At 39.6% G+C, this 20,980-nt stretch overlaps 1 protein-coding gene across 6 annotated transcripts in view; it reads right to left on the reverse strand.

Annotated features, from left to right (window-relative positions):
- The window catches only part of MTM1 (myotubularin 1), a 75,739-nt gene that overhangs the window by 41,178 nt on the left and 13,581 nt on the right, over positions 1 to 20,980 (reverse strand). For 2 of the 6 annotated variants that reach the window (XM_073358368.1, XM_073358365.1), the window contains exons 1-6: positions 14,186 to 14,683; positions 10,841 to 10,912; positions 9,316 to 9,388; positions 7,330 to 7,424; positions 5,971 to 6,081; positions 4,721 to 4,822 (exon numbers count right to left, since the gene is read on the reverse strand). In XM_073358368.1, the coding sequence (XP_073214469.1) occupies positions 4,721 to 4,822; positions 5,971 to 6,081; positions 7,330 to 7,424; positions 9,316 to 9,388; positions 10,841 to 10,912; positions 14,186 to 14,197 (465 nt within the window). In that variant the 5' untranslated portion in view covers positions 14,198 to 14,683. The other 4 variants (XM_073358369.1, XM_073358367.1, XM_073358366.1 and 1 more) reach the window with 4 other exon arrangements.

Below are 20,980 nucleotides of genomic sequence, written 5' to 3' on the forward strand. Positions count from 1 at the left end.
CCTCCATTCCTGAGGTGGTAATAACTCTGAGGTTCTATTGCACTTCCTCCACAGTGTTTCCTTTCTTTCTCCAAGGAAGGCATCCTCTGACTTTGTTAAAAAGAAAAGGAGGACTTGTGGCACCTTAGAGATTAACAAATTTATTTGAACATAAGCTTTCGTGAGCTACAGCTCACTTCATCGGATGCATTCAGTGGAAAATACAGTGGGGAGATTTATATACACAGAGAACATGAAACAATGGGTGTTACCATACACAATGTAACAAGAGTGATCAGGTAAGGTGAGCTATTATTAACAGGAGAGCTGGGGGTGGGGAGAGAGGGGGAGGGAACCTTTTGTAGTGATAATCAAGGTGGGCCATTTCCAGCAGTTGACAAGAACATCTGAGGAACAGTGGATGGGGTTGTAGATCCTTGATGATGCGTTGGAGAGGATCTACAACCTATCCTGAAGGACGACCCATCACTCTCACAGACCTTGGGAGAGAGGCCAGTCCTTGCCTACAGACAGCCCCCCAGCCTGAAGCAAACACTCACCAGCAACCACACACCACACAATAGAACCACTAATCCAGGAACCTATCCTTGCAACAAAGCCCGTTGCCAACTGTGTCCACATATCTATTCACGGGACACCATCACAGGGCCTAATCACATCAGCCACACTATCAGAGGCTCGTTCACCTGCACATCTACCAATGTGATATATGCCATCATGTGCCAGCAATGCCCCTCTGCCATGTACATTGGCCAAACTGGACAGTCTCTATGTAAAAGAATAAATGGACACAAATCAGACGTCAAGAATTAGAACATTCAAAAACCAGTCTGAGAACACTTCAGTCTCTTTGGTCACTCGATTACAGACCTAAAAGTGGCAATCCTTCAACAAAAAAACTTCAAAAACAGACTCCAATGAGAGACTGCTGAATTGGAATTAATTTGCAAACTGGATACAATTAACTTAGGCTTGAATAAAGACTGGGAGTGGATGGGTCATTACACAAAGTAAAACTATTTCCCCATGTTTATTCCCCACCCCCACTGTTCCTCAGACGTTCTTAACTGCTGGAAATGGCCCACCTTGATTATCACTACAAAAGGTTCCCTCCCCCGCAGCTCTGCTGTTAATAATAGCTCACCTTACCTGATCACTCTTGTTACAGTGTGTATGGTAACACCCATTGTTTCATGTTCTCTGTGTATATAAATCTCCCCACTGTATTTTCCACTGAATGCATCCGATGAAGTGAGCTGTAGCCCATGAAAGCTTATGCTCAAATAAATGTGTGTTAGTCTCTACGGTGCCACAAGTCCTCCTGTTCTTTTTGCTGATACAGACTAACACGGCTGCTACTCTAACATCTGATTTTTTTAGACTCCCAAGATATGCAGCAGAGCATTTAGAAGTTATAAAACATAAGCAATACATTTTAAGATTTTTCTTAAAAACAAAGGTTTTTTTGATAAGTTGATTATAAAAGCTATTCAGCAACAGCTTTTAAAGTACATCTATGAAGAGATGATGCTTAGAGTTTAGCCAAACATACTCTGTTATTCAGGTTCAACAGCTTGCTTTAACTGTCACCTATAAAATTGTATCACATGACAAATAAAAGTGAAAACAGCCAGTTTGTTAACATTATTACTGTACTTCAAGAATACCCATGGCAACAGACTGATGACAAATGTACGGCACTTGCTTAAAAAACAGCAGCTCAAGAACATCTGCAATGGATGGCTATGCCTATGGCTAGCCTTGGGACATTAAAATAAAACTGAGCTACAAAACACAACTATGTACACAACAAACACCCTAAAAGTCCCAAATGACCAACATAGTAATAAGCTAAATATTTAGTTCTAAAAATTGCTAATAAATTTAATGATAATTTTCATTTTCAAAGTAAAAATTGATTTACTTGCTATAGTTGAGCACATTATTTAAATCCAAGAAGCAAAAGGGAGCTGCATTCCCTGCTCTGTTTTGCAGGTTATTGAAGTAGCCAATCACAACTGTGGAAGCGCAGAATCCCAGGTATAAAACTTTTCACTTTTAAAAAAATGTATCACATTTTAAAATTTTTTAAATACAGTGTTCCAAGAAAACAGGTAGTAAACAATTACTGATCACATTCTGATTCATATTTGATACACTGACTTTTCCATATAATTCTCTTAAATTTTTCTTTTTTCCCTAAGAGAATTAAAGCAGATGACATTTATTTGGATTTGACAGCTAAAAGAGTGAATTTTTAGTTAACCATCTCAGAAGACAAACATGTTGGGAAACAAATGGTTCAGAAGGCTGAAATGGTTTCAATAACACCTCCACAATGTCTTTTACAAAGCACCATACCAGGAAGCAATGCACAAGGTCCTAAATTAGCCAACAATGATTCTTATCTGAAACAGTGTGTGCGCAAAAAAAGCACACACATGGAGGGCTAGGGGTTCTTTAAAGACTGGTCACTACTGTGATATTGGACTGTAGATGCCCTGGACTCAGTAGGAAAGACATTTAATGTTTTATCAGCCACATGAAGAGGGGCTCTTTAAATTATGGGCTTGTGTATGAGTGGTGAATTTTTACTACACTCATCAAGAAGGCTAGTCAGGAGTTTATAGAGTGGACGAGACTCTGGACACTATGGAGGACTAAGCCTGAACTTAGAAGAAAACAAATTTACACAGGATGCAGCAATTCATTCTATACCATTCACTTGTAGTCACTTTCACATAATCCGGCGTACCCTGAGAGCCAATGTTAGGCTCTGACCGTGAATATATATTGAATGTAATCCTTTATCATTCTTTGCAACAAGGTTTATTAAGGGCATTACCAATATTGTTTGTGCTATCCTATTTCCTTTTTTAGTTTGTGTTTGTGCTGCATGTTTTATTCCTTGCAAATAAGCAGTGCTAATGTTTGCTACAGTTACTGTGATTACATTATATTTGAAGGTTGCCTGGATACACTAATAAAAATGAATCCATGCTATTCTGACCCAGTTGTGGGACCTGCATGAAAGGGGTCCTTAGAATCTCTTAAAATATCAAGCTGTGTCACCTGGGACAGCATCAAGCATACACAGTACCAAGGCACCTGGAAGAGGCATAAGTAAAATATTTTAAAGTTGGAAATATTTTTACAAGGAGATTAGGTGTAAGTATATGACAGACTGGTGTGCCACTTCTAAACAGCAACTAGCAGCTGCAAATATTCTGAACATTTGTTTTTGAAACTGGAAAATTCTCTCTAACTGTAGAGTAATTTACAACATTAATTCCCACTTCTTACCCACTGAGTAATTAAGCACTGTGGGGAAAGTCTCTGGGGCAGAATTAATCACAGGACACTGTGAGTGTCAACTCTGATTTATGGCCCCATCTACACCACAAAAATAACCATGTTTAAATATGGTTGTGGACAAACCATGTTGTATGTTTAGGCATGGTTATTTTTGTAGTGTAGACATGGCCTAAGCAGGATAGTAACTAAGCAACTGATTCAGAACACAGGCCATGGCAAGAAGGCTTTACAAGTAAAGCATTTAGAATTACCATTTGTCTCAGAAATTTTATTTTCTTGCAAAATGTGCACTCATTTACCTGTAACTTGTAAGTTTCAAAGGCTGGTTGTGCTTTACATTTTATTAGAGCACTAAAGATTGTTAACCAATGAGGAAACAGAGCAGGTGAGCTGAATTTTAAGCAAAAAGTTGGTATAATTATACCAATGGATGCATCATGCATATATTATATATATTTGCTTATGAAATATGAGAGCAACTTTTCTAAGCTTAAACCTGCAGTGGCATTTATCTGAAACATTTCCCAAGCCGAAGTTATACAATCTTTGTCCCTCACAGGGTTTGTTTTTGTCTTTTGCATAATACAAAATTTCATTCACTCAAATATTTTATTCCAAAATGCCTAAGAGGAGTCCACATTATTGAGTACTTGCCCACAAATTTCAGTTTTATTCCATGACACCATATTTTCAGCGATACCAAGGAACCCTGGTGAAAGTATTCCCTCTCCTATAGGCATAGACCCAAAAATCCGGATTTGTTAGCTTCACTGTCAATGAACTTCTTCCATAAGATTTTTATCTGCAATAAATCTGTGCAAATTCAGTACAGTATTAACTTCTAATTATATTATTCACTAATAATTGCCAATAAAATATGGGCTGGCTCACTACCTCTACTTGTCCTAAATGTCAATTGCCAGGAGACTCACTTTGATTGCTTCGGAGACTGCCGAACAATTTAATGTTTGGAGAGGGGGAAGTAGGGGTGGGGGAAATCAAACAGCTTAAGTAGCATTATATTAACATGACCAGGAAAGACGTAACTTATGTTTTCTGACGGGCAATGATAACAACTGTATGGGTCACAGGGGATTTGGAAGATACAAGTATACGTATTTAATAATAGTAGATATACTTGGATGTTTTTAAATGGCAAAGATCTTAAGATAAATGAATTTCAAGGAATACAGTTCTTCTGTATAGATTAGACATGGGGTGGCGATTCTTTTTGTAAGTAATCATGCAAGGGACTGGACTAGAAGGCCTCTTGAGGTCCCTTCCAGTCCTACGATTCTATGCATCTACGGTGCCTGTCACCAGGTACAGTAATTAACTGAGAACGGTGAGGAAACAATTCTGCATTTAAAAAAAGGGATTAAAGAGTACAATAGTGCTAACTTACCAAATTATGTGACTGTGGAAAAGCATGTTTTGTAAGGATTTCAAATATATCTCTTCTGCTGTGACCTTCTTGTTTCAGTGCAAACCGTAGATTTCTCATATCCTAAAATGAGGACAATTACCTTTTAAAAAATAAGCAAAGTAGTACAGTATCTTTACTTTATTTATAAGTATTGTATTGTATGATGATGATTTAGAATGTACTCAATGTATCAAAAACAAATCTGAATGGTCATTTTAAGATCTCTCTGACTTCATGGTGTAAAAAAAAAAAAGGGTACTTTATTTTAAGGCATAAAGAATTTAACAACTTCACATACAATATTTGGTTGGAATAAAGAGTTTTACCTTACTGTGCAACACTGGTGCTCCTCCTCTTTGGCTTAAAACGGTCAGAAGCAATATTATTTGATTCATTAGCAAGTCTCATGGGCTACTGAATGTTTGTGGATGATGAGTTATTCTATGTTTACAACATGAGTACTTTGCCAACAAGCTGTCTAGACTACACTGTACTCAGACATTTCCTCTTGATTAACTTTAAAATTAAGAAATTTGCATGTTACTGTTGAGAACAGAGTCTATGGCTTACATATTCCATTCAAGAGTTATATCAAGGACTCCTGGATTATCAAAAAGGAATTCCTCTCATAACCGTATTTTCTGTGGCAATATACACAGCCACAAATCTTGTGAGACTTAAGAAAACAGATGTATTGTTTTACAAGTATGCCTGCACCTTTGGGTTAAGGTCCTTTTTTTGGCAATGAAACCTAATACAACTATTTGACCCTTCCTATAAGACAATGGGTGGGTCTTTTAAGAAGTCTATAAGATAATATATTAATGACCAGTAGGGTCCATAAAATAAGGAACTATTGATGCATGAATTATGGCCTTGTTTCATAAAAGTGATTAAAATCCCACTGATGCGCCCTAAAACTGCGTATTACAATACAAGATCATTGGTCTACTACTACAAAATGCTATCTTTCTCCCTGCATTTGGTGACAACAGCAGTTACACATTATAATTATTTTCCTAGATAGTTCTGAAAAGCTATTTCTTTAGATTTAGCTGTAGGATGGGGCGGGGGGTGAGCACATTTTGGATAAAAGTAAATTTACCCTATGAATTCCAAATTGCTGGATGAACAAAATACTTTGTTTTCTAATTTCTGCAAAAGATGTATGCAATGAAAAATTGACATCCATGAATTCTCTCTTTTTAATGAATTGTTGCAAGTCTTACTTTACAAGTAATATCTAGTCCATAGGAATTTTCTCCTCTACTTGAAGCTCCTCCCATTTTCTCAATCCTTGCAATTACACCCAGAGGAACATCCAATATCACAACTGGATCCTGGAAAGAAAGGATAAAATATAAAAATAAATACAGTATTACTGCCATTAAGCTTCATACAAAACTTCTTTAAAATCACAAGATATGTAATCTATTATAGTCATAAAAATACACATAGCAGGTGTCATGTATTCTGTAAATGAGTTTGTTTCTTGCTTTAACTTTGCAATGCAGACTCAAAACTGACCTGGTGATAAGTTCTTTTCCTCCCAATGTACGTTGAAAAATTGTGAAGTCACTATATCCCTGCCTATCTGATTTTTTTTCAAGAACTGCCAATTTGTGTCTAGTTTCACTCAAGATATTGATGAAAAGAGGAAAAAGCATAGAAGACACCTTGTAGTGACACTACATTAGCTCTGACTGTGTAATTGTAGGTAGAACAGAAATCAGTGAACTGAGAAGTTATCCAGAGGTGCTACAGTTCTAGTAAGGCTATTGGTTTGGATCTGTCTGACAAATAGATTCATTCTCAAAAGTGTTAACAATATTCATACAATTAAGAAAAAATATAGCTTTAAAGTAAGTTGAGCTGGTTTGTAATTTTCTGTTAATGTTTGAAACGATAAATGACTGCACAGATATCTGAGAAAAGTAATGAATAATTTTCATCTTTCAAAGGCAACATCACAATCTTGCCTGCATTCATTTGTAAGAGTACAAACTAAGCTAAGACAATGAAACCTGAAAAATTATATACTAACTTTTTTAAATTAAGCAGTAAAATTAAAACCATATTGATTATTAAAAACCTAATATTTCTGCTACTATCTTAACTGAACATCACCTTCCTTTTGCTAACAATGCAAATCTTCTCTGTGACAGCTCTATTTTTCTTCACATGAACTCCGCTGCAGGAATAAATTACTCTTGTATTGGCAACGTAAAACTATTGTCACAGCAATGAACTTTAGCACTGAAGAGGAAAATTGCCCACTCTTGTTGTATCTAAATATTGCCAACTTTTTGCATCCAAGTAATAAAAACTGTCTGAGATCACAATGATCTCAGTTCAAGGGTTCTAAAACCTTGAGTCTGATCACAACAGAGCAGCCCATGATTTAGTTTTATTCTGTTTTGTACTCATAATTTCTTGAGCAGCCATTGCTATCCCCCCAGCAGTGCTGTTCTACGGGCAGAGATTCATACATTTCAAGGCTAGAAGGGACCAAAACAACAACTGCATCTCATTACTGATCTTCAGTTATGCAGATTTGCATTGTGCAAATGTTTACACACACTACTCACTATTTCCACACTTCTTAAGTATAGTCTGTAGTTCGTAACATACAGTCTTCCTTTAACAGCACCATTAAATGGACAAACGTAGATAACTTCCTTGTCTGTAAAGGAAACACAGCATTTACCTTTAAAATATTATGAAAAAAGCATAATTTAGGAGTTAAAGACAACACTAATAAGAGCAATAAAAAGGATGACTGTACTCATAATAAAAAATTTATTAAGAGAAGGACCCACATGAGGGGAAAATTTTGACATGTTAATAAATAGACATTTAGGAAAAAAAGTTGAATGTTTCAGGTTCTACAACCGCCCCGAGTCGGTTGATTTCTGACTACATCTGTATCTTCCTCTTTCTCACTGCTGTGCGAAAGAACTACACAAACATGAGGCAGCGACTGGGATTTAAAATTCCTTTTGTAGCTGCTGGACTGTTCCTTTAAGATTCCACAGTGAAAACATTCTTAATGTTGATATTGTTTCATCTTTTGATGCTCTGCAATAAGTTCTCTTGTGTCAAGGTACACAGTTCTATTTGTAAGGTGTGTCGGGGCTCATCATTAACAGTTCACACTGGGGAGAACTACTCAATTTCACTTTGACCAGAACTAAAGAACAGTTCATAGGGCAGCCTATAATGCAAATACTGGAGCCCTGGAGGCACCGTAAATACATCAGTACCACTACGACCAATTAGTGAGGGCATTTACAATGCAAGGAAATACTACTACATATATAAATAACTGCTCTTAAGATCTATCATAAGCTTTGTGAAGAAATCTTATAGCAGGTATTATTACTGCTCTCATTAAACAGAGATTTCATTGTGCAGTATATCCATTTTTTCTCCCCACTTATTCCCCTGGCCCACTTTCCCCACGCACCCACCCATATCAGGATTTCCCACTCACTCTGTAGTACCCTAACAACATCAGGAAAATCCAGGAAGCCATTCCTGCTCCCCCTGATATACCCTGCCTCCAATCCCTCCATCACTTGCTCTATTAAAAATCTAGAAAATTCCCATTAGAAAAATATTTAAAACCAGTTAAGGTTTTCATAAGTGCGATATCTCTCCAAAACAAACCATTAGATACAAAGAATATGTCTACACAGCAACCAGACACCCACAGGTGGCCCATGCTAGCCAACATGGGATTGCGGGGCTTGTGCTGTGGGACTATTAAATTTCTGTGTAGACTTCCAGGCTTAGGCTGGAGCACAAGCTCAGGAACCCGGAAGTGTAAGGGTGAAGTGTAAGGGTCCCAGAGCCTGGGCTCCATCCTGAGCCCAAAAGTCTACATAGCAATTAAACAGCCCTGCAGCTCGAGCCCCACAAGCCCAAGTCAGCTAGCAAGGCAGCTATGGGTATATAGTTGCTGTGTAGATATACCCAAAGGAATGTCAAGCTAAAGGACTCCTTTTAATCGGACCCTAACACCCACACAGCACATTTCCACTGAGGGTGGTAGACTCCACCCCTTCACAAGGATCAGCCTTCTGTCTCCAACACATAAGGAAACACTGCATACAGACTTCCTCACACTGTAATGCAAAAACCTTCCTTACAATATCATATATCCCAAACATAACAGGGCAACACTTAGCACACAAGTCAACGCTGACACATGCTTATGTTGCTGAAGTTGTAGTTAAAGTTGCACATTATTGTGTGAGGGAAAGTGATGTGTTGTGTGCAGCATATAAGAAGGGAATGTGGGAGTCCTGTCATTAAAAATATGCTGTATGGGCAGTAAGTTACAACTAAGAGGCGTCCCTTACCTTGGCATTCTCTTGCATTTAAGGGTTTGCATTGGGTGGATGTCACACTTCAACAACCCTGAATGTTTTTTTAAAATAAAATGTTTATGGGAATTCAGTAAAAGTTACCCCACTACAAATTCACAACAGTACAGAGATAAAACTACATACAGATGGCCTACTAATCCTTCAATATGCACTAGGTTAGATCATTCAATGATAATTTTTTACCTGTGACTCTAGTTTCTCCTGGTAGACGAGGTATTTCCTCATTTTGTTCCCATTTAGTTCCATCTTTTGGGGTCTAAAGAGAAAGGGTGGTATAAAAACAAATTCATACTTGATGCAACTTCTTCAAATCTTATAGATATAAACTGTTTTAAAACATGAAATATCCAGTACATGAAGGAATAGGAACTTCAGTACAGGAACTGACATAGCAAAGCAAAGCAAAAAGGAACCCCTAAAATAATAATTCAACTCTGTGCTTAATGTTATTTGCTAAAGAAATATTCAAAAATAATTTCTGTATTTAACTGGAATAAAATGTCTATATCTCAATGTCTCTAAAGGTTTTGTAGATTCCAATTCTCTGGAATAAGAGTTATTCATCATAGTTGCTTAGTTCAAGAGTTTAAAAATCTGTCCCACTTTTCAAATAGTTATACAAGCAAAATGTTCACCTCACTATTAGATATACTTTGCACATTTGGTGCTTATGTCTTTTAATAAAGATTTTAAAAAAACAGTGAGTGACAAGGCTGTAGTTCAGCATAAGTATTTCTGCAGAAGGTAGTGAGAAATATTTTTAAACAGCAAGTAAACAAACTTCTATTATACTACTTAAGTGCAAGGATACACAGTCCACCAAGTAATGCAGAAGCAGCATCTATTTGCCTCAGAATAAATCAAGCTAAAATAAATCAAATAAAAATACTCCCCCTCCCAATACGTGTGACGAAAGAGTGGAGTTTAGTAGAGAGTACTATCTTTAGGTAATTATATTTTATCTCAAAGTGGCCCAGCTACCAGATATGGCTAGATCAGTGGTTCCCAAACTTGTTCCGCCGCTTGTTCAGGGAAAGCCCCTGGTGGGCCAGGCCAGTTTGTTTACCTGCCGTGTCTGCAAGTTTGGCCGATCGCGGCTCTCAGTTGCCGCGGTTCGCTGCTCCAGGCCAATGGGAGCTGCTGGAAGCGGCACGAGGGACGTACTGGCCGCCGCTTCCAGCAGCTCCCATTGGCCTAGAGCAGCGAACCGCGGCCACTGGGAGCCACGTTCGGCTGAACCTGTGGACATGGCAGGTAAACAGACTGGCCGGGCCCGCCAGGGGCTTTCCCTGCACAAGCAGCGGAACAAGTCTGGGAACCACTGAGCTAGATACAACTTGTTAATTAATTGTGTGATAGAATTTTTCTAAAGACAAAAAGAGCTGAATAGTAACAAAATTTCAACATTCAGCAATACTAGAAAAAGTGCACAGCAATTTGCAAATTGAAACAGGATTGACTTTCGGGCGCTATAAAAACCTGGAATAAGAAATTTCTTTGTTTGCACAGGTTGATGCTTCAATCTTACAGTTCATTGTTGTTTCAAGTTGCATTTGAACTTTGGAAATAGAAATAATTTATATTTAAGTTACGCAATAAATATTCAGTTTTATGTTCAAGAACCTGAAAGCTAGTGACCCCTGGGATACTTGACTTAAAAAGTGAAAAAAATACATAGCCACAATAATACAGAAGAAGCTACACTCACCCTTTTAATTGACGAACTCTCCAAGGAGTTTGAATTATATTTAGGTGTTGATGATGAGGCCATATTGGGGAGCTGATGAGAAAGCAGATATTGGAGACTTCAGCTAGACTGCATATATTATACAGAAGTCAGATGTAAGAACAGGAGAGAACGGGCTTTGAACATTTGCAAAAGAAAGTATTAGAAATTTTAGATATATAGATTTATTCTAAAATGCCTTGCAATCTAATGCTCATTCAAATCAATCACAATATTTTAAAGCCTCCAAATATAATGAAATAATAATATACTAGGTTTTTGATTTTTTTTAATTCCTTCCCCCAGCCCCAAACAAAACCAGTACCTGGAGTCCATATTATATATTTTGGGTATTTTTAAAATGTGATTAACTGAGTACATAACTCAGCATACTTAGCTATTGTGTTCTGCTACATAGTAGAAACATATACCCACATAATCTGTCACCTGAAGGTTTATATCCGGAGTTGGCAACCTTTCAGACGTGGTGTGCCGAATCTTCATTCATTCACTCTAATTTAAGGTTTCGCATGCCAGTAATACATTTTAACGTTTTTAGAAGGTCTCTTTCTATAAGTCTATAATATATAACTAAGCTATTGTTGTATGTAAAGTAAATAAGGTTTTTAAAATGTTTAAGAAACTTCATTTAAAATTAAATTAAAATGAAGAGCCCCCCCAGACCGGTGGCCAGGACCTGCGCAGTGTGAATGCCACTGAAAATCAGCTCACGTGCCATAGGTTGCCTACCCCTAGTTTATATTATGAACTTTCATTTAGGAATACAGGGAACAAAATTAAATTAACTGGCATTTATCACACAGACCTTAAAATTTAAGCTGAGTAAATTTATAAGAAATGTTTCAGAAAGATTGAGAGATCAGAGGAGGAAAAACAGAAGGAATTCCCCAGTATTTTTATGGTCAGAAAACACAATCCCAACTTCCTAAAATTGAAATGTCCGTGAAGCCACCAGCAGGGGGAGTTTGTTGTCTTTTTCTTAATCAGAGGAGCCTTGATCATTTAAACAAAGAGGCTGCCTTTTTTTTTTTTAATTCAAGTTTAAAAAGCTGGTTTTGATTAAAGACAAAAGTGCACCATTTCAGGATTTACTCTATAAAGCAAGCTTCAGTTTATTTTTTCTGATTTTGCAGACGGGGAACCTGTCTGCTTTAACCTCAGATGGGCAAAGGTGCAAGTCTATTTTCCAGTAACATATTTTTCTTCTACCGGTGACACCCTTCCCTAAGATTAACTACTAACTGAAAGCAGTCTTTTGAAAGGTTTTGGTTTTATTACCTAAAAGCCACAAGAATGCTCTTATTACAGCCTTAATCAACAATGATAAACACACAGTGGCTTTTTTCCTACAGACTTTTGAAAAGATCCCTTTTGTCACTTGGTTTAATCTACCTCTGCTTCTGCACAATAGCATGTTCCCATTGATGCTGCAGCAGTGTGAAGCAGGCAGAAGTGATACCAGCAGTTTAGAATTGTGACACCCTTCTGGTTTTGAAATTGCGGTGACTGTACAGGAAAAGCACTCCAGTGCAGGAGGAGCATGAGGGTAAAATAGAACTATCTGTGAACTTCACTGGCTTGTCTTGTGAATGAGAGCAGGCAAATATAGGAACCCTAATATTCAATTTATTTACAAGTCTTTTTAAATTATTTTATGCTGCCATGATTTATGGCTTAGCAAAAATATAGTGGAAAGTATAAAAACACTCCTTCAGAACACAAGTAGTAGAAATCCAAAATATTCCAAATGAAAACATGAGGGAAAAAGAACCTTGTGATTCAGCATGCTAAACAGCTTGTTTAACGCTATCATATCGAGGCATCACTTCCTTCCTAGATCTCTTTCTGTTTCAACTTTCTCCAAAAGTTGCTTTGGTTGTGACCCAAAAATGATTCTGGATTTTTATTCAGTTTAAACATTTAGCCAGTTGAGCTCAAGAACCACCTTATCTTTGGACTCATGAAACTGAGAAACTATTTTGTTTGAAAACTTACAATTTGAAACATAGCAAGTGCTGAGGGAGTTCAAATGCCTTTGCCATGTTTCATAGGAAGATATGTTTTAGAACAGTACACTCAACGTAAGTGTGGTATATCTATTTGTGCCACCTTTAGGATGAACTGTTCCTAGTACTCAGCAGACAATACCTCAGAAATCACAGCTGTATTATATTAATAATAGAAAAGGCAACTAGGAGTGAGAGAAGATAGTTTGGAACTAGCAAGTTTTCAGAAAAATTTTCATAGTATAAAAAAATATTGAACACAAGTTTGCAATCTTTTCTAAATAATAATGCTGTCACTTGTGTATATTTGAACACTCAACATTCAAATGGCTGAAACTATTTTCTTTAAACTAAAACTGGCTTTTAGCTGATATGTTTTGTACTTATTCTTCATTCAAATTTATTTTTATTAAAAGAAGAAGAAAGACCGTCCATTAAGCCATTTCGCATACAGATGTTCACAAAGATACCTGAGCATTAACTGAAATCCCCCTCAAAAAAGATATTCAGTTATAAGTTTATTTTTTAAAAGGTGAGGGAAGTTAAATACAACATTAAGACTGAGGGTTTAGTTACAAAAATCATGTAATTCAGAGCTCAGAGGCCTTATTTCTTCTCAGGAAGAACAGTAATATGCATTTATTTAGCATCTTATACTGGAAATTATACAAATGTAAGTTAAGTCTTATAGCACTCATATGAGGTAAGTAGGCATCTAGTACAGAAAATGAGTGCATGAAGGCACAGAATGGGCAAGTGACTCGTCCAAGATCACAGCAAATTAGTGGTGGAACTGCAACAGAATGAAGGAATCCTAAACCCCTTAATTTCCTTGTCTGGCCACTGGACAACACTTCCTCCTATATTACAGGCACACTGAGTTGATTGGGGCTGTGTGTAGCTGTACAAGAGTATGTCTACACTACAAAATTAGGTCGAATTCATAGAAGTCGATTTTTTAGAAAGCGATTTTATACAGTCGACTGTGTGTGTCCCCACACTAATGTACTAAGCGCATTAAGTCAGCAGAGTGCATCCACAATAGCAAGGCTAGCGTCGACTGTTAGAGTGTTGCACTGTGGGTAGCTATCCCACAGTTCCCGCAGTCTCTGCCGCCCATTGGAATTCTAGGTTAAGCTCCCAATGCCTGATGGGGCAAAAACATTGTCGTAGGTGGTTTTGGGTACATGTCGTTAGCCGTCCCTCCCTCCGTGAAAGCAACGGCAGACAATCATTTCATGCCTTTTTTCCATGCGGGCACCATACTGCTTTCAGCAGACGGTGCAGTAGGACTGCTAACCATCATCGTCATCCACTGCTTCCGCTGCCACTCTGCTCTCCTGATGCTATGAATCCACCGCACAGGTCTTCTATATGACCGTCGTCATCCACCGCTTCCGCTGGCACTCTGCTCTCCTGGTGGTCTCACAGGGCCACTTCCGCTGCAACTCTGCTCGGCTGCTCTTGTCTCGCCATACCACAGCAAGCTTGCAGCCCACTCAGCTGTCGTCCTGGCAGCAGAAGATGCAGTAGGTCTGCAAAACTGGCCATCCAACCACCGCTTCCCCTGCAACTCTGCTCTCCTGCAGACGCCATACTACGGCAAGCATGGAGACCGCTCAGATCACCGCGGTAGTTATCAGCATTGTAAACACCTCGCGCATTATCATGAAGTATATGAAGAACCAGAACCTGCAAAAGCAGGTAAGGAGGCAATGGCAGCATGGTGACAAGAGTGATGAGGACATGGACACAGATTTCTCTAAAAGCACGGGTCCCGGCAATTTGGCCATCCTGGTGGAAATGGGGCAGGCTCATGCCATGGAACGCCGATTCTGGCCTGTGAAACAAGCAAAGATTGGTGGGACCGCATAGTGTTGTGGGTCTGGGAAGATTCCCAATGGCTGCGAAACTTTCGCATGCGTAAGGGCACTTTCATGGAACTTTGTGACTTGCTTTCCCCTGCCCTGAAGCACAAGAATACCAAGATGAGAGCAGCCCTCACAGTTCACAAGCGAGTGGCGATAGCCCTTTGGAAGCTTGCAATGCTAGACAGCTACCGGTCAGTCGGGAATCAATTTGGAGTAGGCAAATTTACTCTGGGGGCTGCTGTGATGCAAGTAGCCAATGCAATCACTGAGCTGCTGCTATCAAGGGTAGTGACTCTGGGAAATGTGCAGGTCATAGTGCATGGCTTTGCTGCAATGGGATTCCCTAACTGTGGTGGGGCCATAGACAGAACACATATCCCTATCTTAGGACTGGACGACCAAGGAAGCCAGTACATAAACCGAAAGGGGTACTTTTCAATGGTGTTGCAAGCACTGGTGGATCACAAGGGACGTTTCACCAACATCAATGTGGGATGGCCAGGAAAGGTACATGACGCTTGCATCTTCAGGAACTCTGGTCTGTATGAACAGCTGCAGCAAGGGACTTACTTTCCCGACCAGAAAATAACCATTGGGGATGTTGAAATGCCTATAGTTACCCTTGGGGACCCAGGCTACCCCTTAATGCCATGGCTCATGAAGCCACACACAGGCACCCTGGACAGTAGTCAGGAGCTGTTCAACTATAGGCTGAGCAAGTGCAGAATGGTGGTAGAATGTGTATTTGGACGTTTAAAAGCGCACTGGCGCAGTTTACTGACTCAGTTAGACCTCAGTGAAACCAATATTCCCATTGTTATTACTGCTTGCTGTGTGCTCCACAATATCTGAGAGAGTAAGGGGGAGATGTTTATGGCGGGGTAGGAAGTTGAGGCAAATCGCCTGGCATTTGATTATGCGCAGCCAGATCCTGGGCGGTTAGAAGAGCTCAGCAGGGCGTGGTGCGCATCAGAGAAGCTTTGAAAACCAGTTTCATGACTGACCAGGCTACGGTGTGACGGTTCTGTTTGTTTCTCCTTGATGAAAACCCACCGCCTTGGTTCACTCTACTTCCCTGTAAGCCAACCGCCCTCCTCTCCCGCCTTTGATCGCTGCTTGCCGAAGCAATAAAGTCATTGTTGTTTCAAATTCATGCATTCTTTATTAATTCGTCACACAAATAGGGGAATAACTGCCAAGGTAACCTGGGAGGGGTTGGGGAGGAAGGAAGCACCAGGTGGGGTGTGGGAGGAGGGAAGGACAAGGCCACACTGCACTTCAAAACTTACTGAATGCCAGCCTTCTGTTGCTTGGGCAGTCCTCTGGGGTGGAGTGGTTGGGGGCTCAGAGCGCCTCCCCACCCCTACCCCGCGTTCTTGGGCATCTGGGTGAGGAGGCTATGGAACTTGGGGAGGAGGGCAGTTGGTTACACAGAGGCTGCCGTGGTGGCCCGTGCCTTTCCCGCACCTCAACCATACATCGGAGCCTATCACTTTGATCCTCCAGTAACCTCAGCACTGCATCCTGCCTCTCTCATCATGCTGCCACCACCTTTCCTCTTGATCCCACTACCTCTCCTGTTGCTCCCGTCTCCTGTCCTCGCGTTCATTTTGTGCTTTCCTGGACTCTACTATTGTCTGCCTCCACGCATTCTGCTGGGCTCTTTCAGTTTGGGTGGACTGCATGAGCTCAGAGAACATTTCATTGCGAGTGCGGTTTTTTCACCTTCTTATCTGCGCTAGCCTCTGGGATGGAGATGCTAGTGGCAGCGTTGAAACATTTGCAGCTGCGGGAGGAAAAAAAAAGGGAGAGTAAAATTGAAAAAGACACATTGGCTATTTAAAAGGAGGGGCTGATGTTTTGGGGTTAACGTGCAGCACAAACCCAACTAACCCCCCCCACACACACCCAATTCTCTGGGATGATCGCTTCACCCCTCTCCCCACCATGTGGCTAACAGCGGGAATGCTTTATTTTCAGCCACAGGCAAACAGCCCAGCAGGAACAACCACCTCTGAATGTCCCCTTAATAAAATTCCCCTATTTCAACCAGGTGACCATGAATGATATCCTCAGGAGAGTGATAACACAGAGAGATAAAGAACAGATGTTGCTTGAATGCCAGCAAACACTGGGACCACACGCTGCCATGCTTTCTTATGCAATGATTCCAGACTACGTGCTACTAGCCTGTCGTGGTAAAGTGTTCTACCATGGAGGATGCAATAAGGCTGCCCTCCCCAGAAACCTTTTGCAAAGGCTTTGGGAGTACCTCCATGAGAGCTTCATTGAGGTGTCCTGGAGGATTTTTGCTCCATCCCCAGACACGTTAACAGACTTTTCCAGTAGCTGTACTGGCTGCGAATGCATTCCAAGTCTTCAGGGCAAATTAATCATTAAACATACTTGCTTTTAAACAGTGTATTATATTTACAAAAGGTACACTCACCAGAGGTGCCTTCTCCGCCTTCAAGGTCTGGGAGCCCGGGTTGGGAGGGTATTGGCTTCAGGGTGATAAACCGTTCTCCCTGACAGCCAGGAACTGTTTCTCTGCTTGCCTGGTGTGCGCTAGCATCTTCCTCATCCCCAAAATCCTCATCCCTGTTGTGCGAGACTCCCTTGCAGGAGTCCACGTACAGGTGTGGGGTAGTTGTAAGGGCACCCCCTAGAATTGCATGCAGCTCATCATAGAAACTCTGACCTCGAGCGGGCGTTTGATTCTTTGGTAGGCTTGCCTCAGCTCCTTAAGTTTCACGCAGCACTGCTGCAGGTCCCTGTGATAGCCTCTGTCCTTCATGCCCTTGGAGATTTTTTCAAATATTTTGGCATTTCGTCTTTTCGAACGGAGTTCTGATAGCACGGATTGTCTTCTCATATAGCGACTAGATCTAGTACCTCCCGCTCGGTCCATGCTGGAGCTCTTTTGCCATTTTGGGACTGCATGGTCACCTGTGCTGATGAGCTCTGCATAGTGACCTCTGCTGATGAGCTTGCCACTCTGGCCAAACAGGAAATGAAATTCAAAAGTCTACAGTGCTTTTCCTGTGTACCTGGCTAACGCATCTGAGTTGAAAGTGCTGTCCAGAGCGGTCACAATGGAGCACTCTGGGATAGCTCCCAGAGGCCAATACTGTCGAATTGCGTCCACGCTAATCCAAATTCGACCCAGCGATGTCGATTTCAGCACTAATTCCCTCGTCGGGGAGGAGTACAGAAATAGATTTTAAGAGCCCATTAAGTCGACAAAAATGGCTCCGCTGTGTGGATGGGTGCAGGGTTAAATCGATCTAACACTGTTAAATTCTACCTAAACTTGTAGTTTAGGTAGACCTAAACTTGACCAGGGCCAAGATGAATTGCACAGCTAAAACCCTGTTATCAAATTCACAGGACAGGCCTTATAATTTTAGCCCCATTACTTTCTTTGTATTCATGCAGAGATTCACTGAATGGAGAAAAGTCTGCTAAATACTTGCTAATTTATGGTTATAAAACCTTGATACACAGCAGTACAAAAAAACCCAAACTGCTTTCATCCCATCAGGCCACCTGAAAAACTCAAGTTTTCTAGCACACCTTGTGATGCAGCAAAAAAGGATGTTTGCTACACAAAGAAGAACATACGCCACAAATACTTTTAGGAAATCTATTTGTCAATACTTCATAAGCCTTGTTTTTCTAGATATTTCAGTGATGATCTCAGTAATGATAGGAACAAAATCATTTGCTGACTTCCATCTATTCCAAAAGATATAAAGAAGTGAAACATGCTCATATATAGTTACAGAACAATAGTCAAATAATTCAGTTTCATTTCCAATTGCCAGAAATGGCAAAAACTGAATTTCTTCAAAGCTATTAATATCAGATAAGATCTTACCAAACTAAGAGTAGTTCTTCATTTCCCCTACTTTATATGTAAACTATAGTCAAGTAACTTAAACTTTGTGCGAGACTTTATGAAGAAATAAAGCAGTGAACAAAATTCTAAATTAAGATCCACTTGAACAGATCAAGTTCTCATTTACAGTACCTGCCAATTCAAGAAGTACCCGATACTGTTTTTTCTTCAGACTGGAATAGCTAACTGATTTTCAGAAAAGGTTTTTAAATCTCATATTAAACATTTCCCTTTAAAACATTGATTTCTTTTCTTCTATGGAACAGATTAGAAGAGTTGTTTCTGGCAAACTGCCAAAGTGAGATTGCTGAGGAGTCCAAAGGCATACTCCATCATAGTCCTAAAATAGTTTCAACTTTCCAATTATTATGCAGCAACAGCAGTTGCTCCATAAGAAGAAATTTGCAAGTGAACCAGTTTTGACACCTCCCCCCCGCCCAAATCCCTCAAACACACTGCACAACGCAAACCCATGAAAAAAATATAAGACTCAAAGTTGGTAGGTTAGATCTTGGGCAGACACAGAATTTTTCTGCAAAAAAATTTAAATGAATCATACAAAGAACTGCTGTATTAGGATACCCTAAATACATAGTGTGTTAAATAGTTGGAACATTCTCCCCCTAGCCACTGTGCAGCGAGAGAAAAAATAAGATACAAAGTGTACTTTTACTTAACTTACTTGAGATCTAGCAACCAGAATTAAAATATAGTTGTTTAAAGTCTTATTACAAGTGTTATTAAAACACAATATAGTAACATTGCCAGAGAACGATGGCTCATATGACCTCAAAAAATGATTCGGACCCAAGCTTTCACTAAAAACCAAAAAACTATACTTATACTAGCTCTGTCTAAGGTTGGGGCCTCACCAAGCTCCCTCAGACCTTGAAAGGGGTAGACACTAAAGGCCAGGCACCTAAAGATGCAGGCTAGGCACCCAGTGGAATTTTCAAAATCACGTAGGCTCCGAACCCCCCACTGATTTCAATAGGAGTTTGGTACCATGGGATTTTCAAAACACCTAGAGGTACCTAACTGCATCTTTAGGACTTAAATACCTCTAAAAATCTGGTCCTAAGCCTTGAGAGTAGCTTGTCAAGCCCATCAAAACTCATGGACTGGGTGTGACTATTGAGGCTCCTTGTGGGGTTTCTTTCCTCCCGCAAATTGCGGGAGGTCCACAAGAGAGGGCAAAAACCTCAACTTCCCTTCAATCCTCTCATTTTGTCACCCTCCCTAAAGAGCCTGGGAGATCTGCCTTCTGCTCTCTCCTTCACTCTTTTCCTGAACACCTCATCACCCCCTTATAAAGTCTGGCAGCTCCCCTCAAGAATTTGCAATCCTCACTAGGACTCTTAAAAGGTTTGGAAACCACCACCAACTCTGTTATTAGGATCGAATGCCCAGTGAGCCAAATTTGGGTCAGTGGAGTCCTGACAAGAGTGATTTGGCTCTTTTGGGGTCCAGGAACCAATTAAAGATCATTTGACACAGATGAGTCTTCTAAGGCCTATATATGAGAATTACACTGTTTAACTGAAATCTGTATTTAAATCAATATTGTTATAGTTGTGAAAACCCTTATGTGGACACATTTAAAGTCACTTTATACCCAACATATCAATTTAACTTTATTCAAATTACATTGAGGCATGCATACTTACTACAAATGTTCGGTAACTAGTGTAAGTTATGGATAACATAGCATTTGCTCCTTTACAGATACTTATTCTTAAGCCACCATCATTGAACAGAAAAACAATTGCTTTTAAACGGTCATACCACCTTAACAGCAGTTATATTACCATGAAGCACTTCATACAAGATGCTTCTTTGCTACTTAATTGCTACTGATTCCTAAATCTAGTAAGGAATTACTAGATTTAGTTTCAGAATATGCAAATAGGATAAATGAATGAAATCTTATTTAGTAATATATATACTTAATATATCTCTAAAAGTAGGAATACACCAACATGACAGTTGAAGATGAAACAATAATTTGGTGTGGAGAGAAACATTTTCTTTTTTAATACTAAAAGGAAAAGTATTCGATTTTTGTAGATTTTTTCGGCAGTAATTATGTTCACCTGGAGAGATTTTTACAAGGATGTGAAATTACTAGGGCTGTCGATTAATCGCAGTTAACTCATGCGATTAACTCAAAAAAAATTAATCATGATTAATCACAGTTTTAATCGCACTATTAAAAACAGAATATTAATTGAAATTTATTAAATATTTTGGAAGTTTTTCTACATTTTCAAGTATTTGATTTCAATTACAACACAGAATACAAAGTGTACAGCGCTCACTTTAT

This window comes from Lepidochelys kempii, chromosome 9 (assembly GCF_965140265.1).
Source record: "Lepidochelys kempii isolate rLepKem1 chromosome 9, rLepKem1.hap2, whole genome shotgun sequence".
Classification (NCBI taxonomy): domain Eukaryota; kingdom Metazoa; phylum Chordata; order Testudines; family Cheloniidae; genus Lepidochelys; species Lepidochelys kempii.